This window comes from Sitophilus oryzae, unplaced genomic scaffold (genome assembly GCF_002938485.1).
Source record: "Sitophilus oryzae breed Bouriz unplaced genomic scaffold, Soryzae_2.0 scaffold_467_pilon_pilon, whole genome shotgun sequence".
Classification (NCBI taxonomy): Eukaryota; Metazoa; Arthropoda; class Insecta; order Coleoptera; family Curculionidae; genus Sitophilus; species Sitophilus oryzae.
In genome coordinates, this window is record NW_022147048.1 from 2,379,517 (window position 1) to 2,390,081 (window position 10,565).

General features: G+C 33.0%; 1 protein-coding gene across 1 annotated transcript in view; it reads left to right on the forward strand.

Moving 5' to 3' along the window:
- Nucleotides 1-4,507, forward strand: part of LOC115886112 (FMRFamide-related peptides) — a 61,464-nt gene extending 56,957 nt beyond the window's left edge. The window contains exon 3 of the mRNA XM_030905176.1: nt 3,565-4,507. Within this exon, the coding sequence (XP_030761036.1) occupies nt 3,565-3,919 (355 nt within the window). The 3' untranslated portion in view covers nt 3,920-4,507. The remainder of the gene's footprint in view (nt 1-3,564) is intronic.
- Nucleotides 4,508-10,565: the final 6,058 nt, after the last annotated feature.

Consider the following 10,565-nt stretch of genomic DNA (forward strand, 5'->3'; position numbering starts at 1 on the left):
CATAAAAAGCGCCATATTTTAAGCTTTTCAGTGATATAAGCTATAATATGTTTTTTTTCACAAAATTACTGAATTATAGCCAATTCTTATCTTTCTTGACTAATTTCACAGAGGTCTCTTAAGTGATGAAAGTGAGTACTCAGAAGCGAATTTTGGACATTCATCCCCTAATAAATAAGGGATAAAAATTGGAACAAACATTTATTAAAATCGGTTATAGAAGTACAGTACGTCTGTCCGTTCTGTAGCTACGGGGTATCCGTGAGAGGGGAAACGATATTCTCTCGATGTTTTTCGTAAAAAAATAGACGACGCGTCCCATCAATAAAAAATCAACAAATTTGTAAGTAGCCAATAAAATGAGTGGGCGGAGCGAATTGCGGTGACGCACTCGTCAAATCGACGTATAAAATATATTGCTGTTTATTTAAATGTTTTTTGTCCGCATTCCTTTCATAGACACAGATCTAGCAGATGTACTGTATGAAATTCTGCGCAGACGTTTCTTACGTAAACTCCTTTACATAAAAAAGTTGTAGAACACAGGTCAAAAGACTGAGATGTGAGCTAAAAAGTCATAAAAGTGACATTTAACCCCTCTCCTCGAGCTCATTGTCTGTCTTGGGAGACTTTTGACACATATCAGCCCAAGTCTAGAGAAATCATTTAAAACCATTTTCAAAATTGTGGTTTTTTTTCCACTGATTTTTCTAATTTGACTGGGCTAGAATTGTAATCGAATATTTATATCGACTGCCTATTCTATATGTCCTAAAATACTTCATTTTTATTTCAACTTTTCCAAATAATTTCTGAACTTGTCATATGGATGAAAATTGATTAGGTTAGGCAGTATTTTGATATGAGAAATTTGATATTGATGTCAATATGACTTCTACTTGTTAGGGGTGCTACCTACATATTCTTTAACTGGTTTAAATAGTAACTACTTTTTGTCCGCACCTGTATAAAACTACTGAAAATATATATTTCCGCCAATTTTACGAAAAAATACCTCCTGGTAAAAATTGCTACGACTAATGGTTCTCGAGACATTTCCAAACTTTTCCCAAAATTCACTATCCAAGCCCTTAATTATTTTGTGGGTGCTTTTTTTGGCGATTATTTGTTTTTCCGTTATCATACTGAAAATTTGTTGGAAATACTACGAGCCCTAACAACTATATGTTGGGACAAAGTCTTTTTTGCAATAAAAAATAGTAATTTGTTAAAACGACTCAATTTATTTTGTTTATTGTTCTAAATTCAAACATTACAATATGATCTAGACAATTTTACTATATTTTTATAACTTTGCAAACAAATCACTTTTGATAATAGCTTATTTTGCCAAAATCAAGCCAAATTTGCTGACAACTATATATTGGGACAGCACAACAAGAAATTTGTTTAATACGGAGTTACATCACCTTTCGCCTTAACAACTGCCTGAACTCTTAATGGCATTGTATTTACCAAAGATTGGCACATTTGAGGAGAACAATTATCCCAAATTTCCTGCAGTTTTGCCCGCAAATCAAAAATTGTTTGTTGAGGGTGGTTTCTTAAATATTGCTTCATTTTATGCCACACAATTTCTATAACATTGAGGTCCGGACTACTTGCAGGATGGGATAGAACTTTTATATTATTGTTATCGAACCAATTTTTAGTTGATTTTGCTGAATGGCACGATGCTCCATCTTGTTGGAAAATATAGTCTTCGTTTGGAAGCAATTCTTGAGCACTAGGCAAAAGTGAGGTCTCAAGTATATGTTGATATCTTTGGGCGTTAACAGTGCCATCTATAAAATTTAATTTGCCCAAACCTCTTGCTCACATGCAACCCCAAACCATAATCCCCTTAGGAAATTTAACAACCCTCTTTAAGCAATCTTTATGAAAGACTTCTGCTTTATTTCGTATTATTCGTTTTCGATGATCTCCAACGCAAACATCAAATTTATACTCATCGCTAAATATGACCTTATTCCAATCATTTTGCGTCCACGATAATTAGATTTTGCCCAATTGTAGCAATTTTTCTTTTGAATTTCTGTCAATAGCGGTTTTTCTTTGGCCTAAATAAGAATTTGTATCAATAATCTTCAGGTAATTGATTATCCACACAAAATAAAGTTTACCTTGTAAAACCCCAGACCGCATTTGTGGATATATTTTCGGCAACATTCTCTTGATATATTTAAACCAGTTACAGTATTCCATTTAACTGTTACTTCGCGAAGAGTACTTCTTCTCGCAGACTTGCAAATTTTTACTAAATTTCGTAAATCTCTTTGAGATACAACTTTTAGCCTTCCCGAAATTTTACCTCTAACGTCTACGTTGGCAGATTCGCCGTATTTTTTTTATTATATTAAAGAGCGTGGTTTTTGGAATACTTAAATCATCAGAAATTTTTTGAATTGTTTTTCCCGTACTGTATTGACGAATGATAATTTCGCGTAGTTTTTGATTTGTAGCTTTTCTACAGTAAATCTCACTACTTAAAGTATCGAGTCACTTACAATGCTGAAGTAAACAGTTTGCGACATTTGTGACGTTTATAGCAATGCCGCCTATGATGATATTAATTATTTAAAAATACTTGTCCCAATATTTAGTTGTCAGCAAATTTGACCTTTTATGAACAAAATCCGCTACTGTAAATATGGATTGATTTACAAATTCATGAAAATATTGTCAAGTTGTTTAGGATATATGGCTATGTTTATATTTAAAAAATTAAACATATATTTTTCAGTTTTGAAAAACCAGGGCAATAATTCCAAAATATTACCTTGTCCCAACATATAGTTGTTAGGGCTCGTATAAAAAAAATCTCTGAAAATTTGAGCTCTTAATGTTAATATTAAGTAGGTACTCGCCCAAGGCATGTGAAGATTTTCCGTTTAAAATACTCGCAAACTTTGATTTTTTTCTTAATTTCTATAGCTCAGTGGCATGATAGTATTATCACAGATTATACAGATTATAAACTTTGTTTTTTCTTTATTGTTTTCGTGGTTCCAATTTTCGGAATCGGGCACTAGTTAGGTGACTAGTTTGCGCACATAGCACGCCCACTTATGGCCTCTAAAATTGTGCACAGCGCCTGACCGGCACAGTTATTAGAGATATCGGAAAACCGAATAGCGTCATGCAGTATTTACGCGTACCTTATGATGGTTACGATCATAGACTTAAAATAAAATATAGAGAGATATGGGAAAACCGAATAGCGTCATGCAGTATTTACGCGTACCTTATCATGGTTACGATATGCGCGAGTCAATTTTTAACGCAACACCCGCTAATAACGGTACCGCCTGACGTAATTTGCGGATCAATTACACCAAGCGCTAATTCTAAATAACGTTCAAAAATTGCTTAAATGGGCATGCGTTTTATTTTAGGTTATGTTTGAATTGTTTTGAATTATTAGTTTAGCCGAAACAAAGCAGAATCGGACCTATATTGATTTGAAAAATAAACATTATTTCTACGTGGGGAATTTCCCCCCGAAAAGTGGCACAGGCTTTATGAAACACGTTGTATTTTCAGTTTTAGCAGCGATCCCCAGCAGCGTTCCACCAGAGACAAGAGTAGCTTTCTACGGTTCGGCCGCAGCACGAACGAGGACAAGAAAAAACGTGCCAAACGAGCGACTTCCCCACCGGAAAACCTGAAGCGTCACGAAAACTACCTACGCTTTGGCAGGAACTCGAATTTTATGCGATTCGGAAGAGCGCCCCTGTCCGTGGCGTACGCCCATGGCAACCAGCAGCGTCCCAATTATTCCCACGAACTGATGCAGAGACGATTGCCGTTGGATTCTCGTAACGAGCGTTTGCTCTTGAATTATCTGCGAAATCTTATGCAACAACAATCGGAAGGAAAGGAAATTAGCGAAATGTAAGAATATTTCTAAAGTAAAATGTAAGCGGCATTATTATATCAAGTGTATTTTGTCTTATTTGTCGGTGTTATTCCTCTTCACACTATGTCTACCTAACACGAACTGGCTGGATTTTTATTTGATTCGAGAATCATAAAAAATCGTTTAGCTAGACATAACCACCACCAATAATTGGATTTAATAATTTTTATTAAAGGTAATATAAAAATTGTTAAATATACAGGGTGATTTACGGCAATCGTAGGTTAGATGTTTATGGGTAACCGGTGATAGAATTTTTTTTGTAGAGTATCATTAGTATTTTAAATTTAATAAAATGGGTATTAATTATTAAATTAATAAATATGGGTATTACATTCTAAAAACTACTTTCGTTTCTTATAATTTTTCTAGTATACACCTCTGGTGACTTTTTTAGCTGAAATTACTTAAACAAAGAAACAAAAATTCAGTATGTAGAAGCCTCCCCAAACACAAAATCATTAAAAGTTCATTCATTTTCTTTTTTCCGACTTTAGAATATGTGAAATCAGTTACATGAAAACCAGGGAATGCAATCCCGCTCCAAAATCTCAATCCCGCAAACCCGCGGGATTAAAGCAATCAATCCTGCGGATCCGCAAAATTGCGGGACTGTAAACAATAGTCATAGATTTGGTCCTAAATGGTACAAAAGGCATTGTATTTTTTGCATAGGCCCACAATATATTGATATAGCGTGTATCTTAAACTAGCTGTACAGAAATTTGGACCGATGTATACAGAGTCTTCAAAAAATATATTTAATATTAAATAAACTTAAATTTTATTATAATTTTTATAATTTATCTACTTATTTTATAAATAAATATATTATTCTGATGTTGAAGTTTTTTTTAACTTGTTAGTTATCTGCTTTTAGACACACTCTATATCAATAATTTTTTGGTATGTGCGAAATGTACAAAGCTTTTTGTACCATTTAGGACTATACGTATAACTAAAAATGCATATTTTTCGAAAAAAACATCGTATTTTCCTTAAAACAAAAAAAAATAAAAATTGTTTTTTCTAATTTCAATACAGATTAGTCGTAATTGGTAAAAATTTCGATTTTTTAAAAATTGTAAATTTGCGGTAAAAAAGATTCTTAACCAAATTTTCACACTCTTATAAAACACCCTGTATACGAGAATTCACTAAATATATTTCGGAAAACCACAATAGGTGCATTTAAAACCTGGTCCAAACCGCATCCCAAAATCTTTTTAGTTCAAGAGATATTCAACTTTAAATTTACCCTAAAATTTTGCTTGTCCCGATAATTATGTCCGGCAGTTTATTTGACGAAATTGTCCACAAGTACTGGTTAAACGCTTTTCTTCACTTACTCACATACGTCAGAAAGAAATCTAACAACTAACCTGTTTGTTTCACTTATTTTTAATGGCCAAGCCGTAAGGGGAATCCCCCGGGTTCCGAGCGCCGACGCATCGGCCCGGAACGAAGCGGTTTCATCTTGATTGAGATCGATTCGGTTACCCAGTAATAATGTGTCGATCCCGCAGATCCCGCACGGTAAATCCCGCAACTTTGATCCCGCGGAATCTCAGAGGGATCCCGCATTTGCGGGATTGCATTCACTAATGAAAACATTATACCTACTTTACATTTTAAACATTTTTCTATACATAAACAAAAAAAAACTTCTTGAAAAAAAAATATTTCATTATTTTTTATCTTGAAATAAAGTTGTGTTAACTTTAGAATAACTGAAATATAAATGCACGTTTCTGTTTTATATTTTAAACTTTCTTTTGTTTTTCACTTTTAACATAAATACACAAGAAATTTCTTGCGGAAATTCATGTTTATTCTTGAAAGGATTCTAGCGAAATATTAATAAAAATGTCAATCATGAATGAAAACGTTGAAACCAAAGCAATCAAATTCGTATTAATATTAAGCAAAACAAAAGAATTGCGACAAAAAAGGTTTAAACCAAAACAAGCTAATTTGAGTTAAATTTAAGAAAAAAAAACACAAAGTAAAGAAGTTTGTTAGTGTCCATAAACGTCAAACATACCATATCGACGTGAATCACCCTATACAGGGTATTAAAAACCAGTGTAACTAACTTCGAGGGATGATTCAACAGATAAAAATTAATCAAAAAGTTCTTTGAACATATGCCCTAAAATGCTTCCCGAATAAGTTACAGCCCCCAAAATGGTAAATAAAAATAACATACTTTGTTTATTTTTAAGAACATTGGTAAACCGTTTTTCTTCAAATTTGAACAGCCCTGTTCCTATTGGTGGTACTTCTTTAATCCTTATACAGGGTGTTTCAAAACAAATGCGAAAAACTTCAGGGGGTGATTCCTTGTTCAAAATAAAGGGGAGTTTGCTTTATAAACGTTGGGTCAAAAGTCAACCATTAGGGAGATATCGCGGTACAAAGATGGCGGAAAAATAATGTTTTTATTTTTTATCTTGAAAACGAAAAGAGATAGATTAATGAAATTTTATGGAAGCATTACTGTTATGAAAACACCCTCTGGTAATTTTTTCACTTTTTTAAAATGAGTGGAAGGGGTTGAAATAAACTACCCTTATCATTCTTGTTAACGAAATTTAAAGAAAAATCTTATCAAACACATGCAAAAAAATTAATTTGGATAGTTTAGTTTGTTTAGAAACTTTTTTATCTCTTGTGTTTCTTTGATAAAACTCACCGATTTGAAATTAAAAAATAAAATGTAAATCTTCACATGTCAGGACAAAACACATTTTTAGATTAAGAATCTTAGAAAGAAAATAACGATAATAATAATCATCTAGATAATAACGTATTGCGGTAGAGTAATGTCAAATATAATAATATTAGAAACATCCTAAAAAGTAACAGCGGCCGACTAGATTTTTTCCTAAAAAAATTACAGCAGCCCACTAGATTCTTTATCAGAAAATGTTTTTTGCCCTGACATGTAATGCTTTACATTTTATTTTTTAATTTCAAATCGGTGAGTTTTATCAAAAAAAAATACAAGAGATAAAAAGTTTCTAAACAAACTAAACTGTCGAAATTAATTTTTTTGCATGTGTTTGATAAGATTTTTCTTTAAATTTCGTTAACAAGAATGATAGGGGTAGTTTATTTCAACCCCTTCCACTCATTTTAAAAAAGTGAAAAAATTACCAGAAAGGGTGTTTTCATAACAGCAATGCTTCCATAAAATTTCATTAGTCTATCTCTTTTCGTTTTCAAGATAAAAAATAAAAACATTATTTTTCCGCCATCTTTGTACCGCGATATCTCCCTAATGGTTGACTTTTGACCCAACGTTTATGAAGATCACAAACTACCCTTTATTTTGAACAAGGAATCACCCCCTGAAGTTTTTCGCATTTGTTTTGAAACACCCTGTATATACAGTAATTTCATCGAAAACAAGAAAAACGGGTTTCAACTGTTGCTAAAAATTAACAAAGTAGGTATATTATTTTTATTTTCCCTTTTTCGAGAGCTGTAACTTCTTCGGAAAGAATTAGCCACCGAAGTACACTATTGTTTTGACACCCTGTATAGGCTGTTTTTGTTTTAGTAACGCACTGTAGTTCAAAAAGTTTGCCTTATTTAGTTGTCTAAATAAAAACTGTTCTTTTATGTTAGTAGTAAATAGGAATATTCTTCTCCTAGGCAAATAATTAACTTTATTGAATTATAAACAAAATAAGAGTTGTTTAAAATTGCTTTTAACTTTTTGAACGACCGTGTTTGTAGTATTTACACTATCATTGTGATAAAACAATTATTGTATTTATTTATAAAAAAATATATTATATATTTACCTAATAAATTATATTATTGTCATCCTCCATTGGATTAGAATCAATCTTCTCTGTTTCTATTATATCCTTTCATTCATATTTTATGTACTAGGTATATTAAATTTAAGTACAGGTACATGCAATTTGTACTCGTAAAGTTTAAAATGAATAAATATAATGACATTCTTTTACTAGTTTATTTTATTTTAAACACACACTGCTACACACAACCAAACTTATTCATCTATTATTATTTTAACGGTTCTGGTCCAGTTAGTGGAGTGTTCGCTCCTTTCCTAGCTAGATTATTTGCTTTTTCATTGCCTTCTATCCCTTGGTGAGCAGGCACCCAGAGTAGGAGGACTTTGTTTTCTTTGCCTAATTTATTCAGCTTCTCTATGCATCCTTTGACCAATTTCGAATTGATTGATACTGAGTTGATCGCTTTTAACGCTGCTTGACTATCAGACAAGATGGCTATTTCTTGTTTCCGATAGTTCCTATCTAAGATAAGTTGTACGCATCTTTCGATAGCGTAGATTTCTGCCTGTAGGATACTAGGGTAAGTGCCCATTGGTTCGGAGTATTTAGCTCTCGGCCCAAACACTCCGATCCCTGTTCCCGTATTGGTTTTGGAAGCATCAGTATACCAAGTTATGGTATGGTCTTTTAACTGCTGGGCAAGCGTTTCGCTCTTCCAATCCTTTTTATTGCTCAATACTACATTGAGATGTTTCTCAAAGCTGTACGTTCTTGGCATATCGTCCACTGGGAGTTGCAGGAGTGGTATTTCCTTTATGAGGGTGTTCCACGCCCCTGAACTGACAATTCTCCCAGTACTAATTCCGTTAGTGACCATTCTAATCATTGTCGCACTGGCATATCTACCAATGACAATGTGCAGTGGGGTTAGATCTAGAATGACCTCCATTGCTGCTGTTGGACAGGTTCTCATGGCTCCTATGATGCAAACGCATGCTAGTCTCTGGACTTTGCATAGGTTTAGCCTTGCCGTCCGTTGCTCTAGTTTTGTGTACCAGGCCACTGCTCCATAAGTAATCATGGGTCTTACTATCATGGTATACAACCAGCGCAAAATGTTAGGGGAGCAGGCCCATCTATTTCCGGCCAGTCTTCTGCATATCATGAGAGCCTTTATGGCTTTGCTGGTGTTCTTAATATGCCTGTTCCACAGGAGTTTACTGTCCAGGGTTATTCCCAGGTATTTAACTTCCTGTGTTGGCAGTATTTCCTTTCCATCTAGTTGGATTCTTTTCAAGTTTTTCAGACTTCGCTTTCTGGTGAATGGCACTATCGCGGTTTTGTCTGAGTTGATACTCAGCCCGACAGTTCTGCACCATCTCTCAGTGATACGGAGTCCTCTTTGGATAATATCAAAGAGATAGGTATAGGAAACCCTAATATAGTTTGAAAGAGTATTTGAATCTGCTTCGGTTTATTTTAAAAAATACAGAGTGATGGATTTGAAATAACGAAGTTTTTATATAAAATATATACTTAAAATAGATCAGCAATTTTTAACACCCCTGTATAAATTTAAGGAAGCAATAACATGTTTCAGTAAAGTTTATTTCTTTACCTTTAAACTCAGCATAAGAATTTATTCTGAAAAATAATGTACAGGGTGTTAATAATCAATTCTATTATAGCATGCAAATTTAAATATCTTTAAACAATATCTCAAAAACCAAAGATTTTAAACATATTTAACCCTTATAATAATTGCCTTTTTTTGGGTACAAGAATCCAAAAATGAAATAAAATACCGGGTGTTCCATAAGAAAAAATATAACTTTGGTATGGATCTTAGTTCTGAAACACCTTGTATATTTCAAAATAATTTTAAATTGTGCACATTGCCTCCCCGCATATACCCATAAAATATTTTGTTTCTAGATCTTTCCGTTTTCGTATAATCAACCGAGGCGAATGATGTGCGCCACCCTGTATAAGTTTATATTTGTGACTATGTCTGTATTGCAATTTTTAAAAACATTGTATTTTTAATCCAAGTCGATAACTTTCATGCCAGTCTCTGTATAATGCTACGATGTCTCCAACAACACAATATTTCCGCTGTTTTAATCAATAAGCTATATTAACTTTATTATTACAGCCATTCTAAGATTCCGTTTCGTCTAGATTTCAAGATTTCTTGTTTGATATATTTCTTTAGTATACATTTTTAAATAAAGAACCTTGATCAATTCTTAAAATATATTATACTCCCATACCTATATTTATAAATATGGATGTACAGGGTGGATCAAATTCGACGCTTTTAAATGGAAACACCCTTTTCTATAGGAGATAGACAAAAACTAATATCGGTGTCTGGAGCTCAATTTTTGTCAAAAACATGGTGGTGAAAACCGCATATCGATATCTGTTACCGTTTCGGAGTTACGGGGTGTTTTTCAAAAATATGCATTTCTAACAAATCGCTGTAACTTTTTTGCTATGGAAAATTTTGTATTTTTATGAAAACACTTCCAAAGCACCTTTTTACGTAGAATTTAATGGTTTAAGTATAATTTTTTTAAAATTAATAGTTTAAGAATTATCAACAGAAAATTTGATTTTTTATACGTGACACCCTGTATATTTTTAATTTATTGAAAAGAATTTAAAATTACCTTTCCAAAAATATAACACACTTGATATTTTGCTCGATTCCTTTTCGAGATATAGAGTATATAAAAATTCGCCCGCTTTAAATAAGTAGGCTTTGAACGGCACCGGCTGTAATGCAAAAAAAATCTAGCTGTGAGCATCAATTAAAACGAAAATAATATTTGCTATGAGAGCCGCAG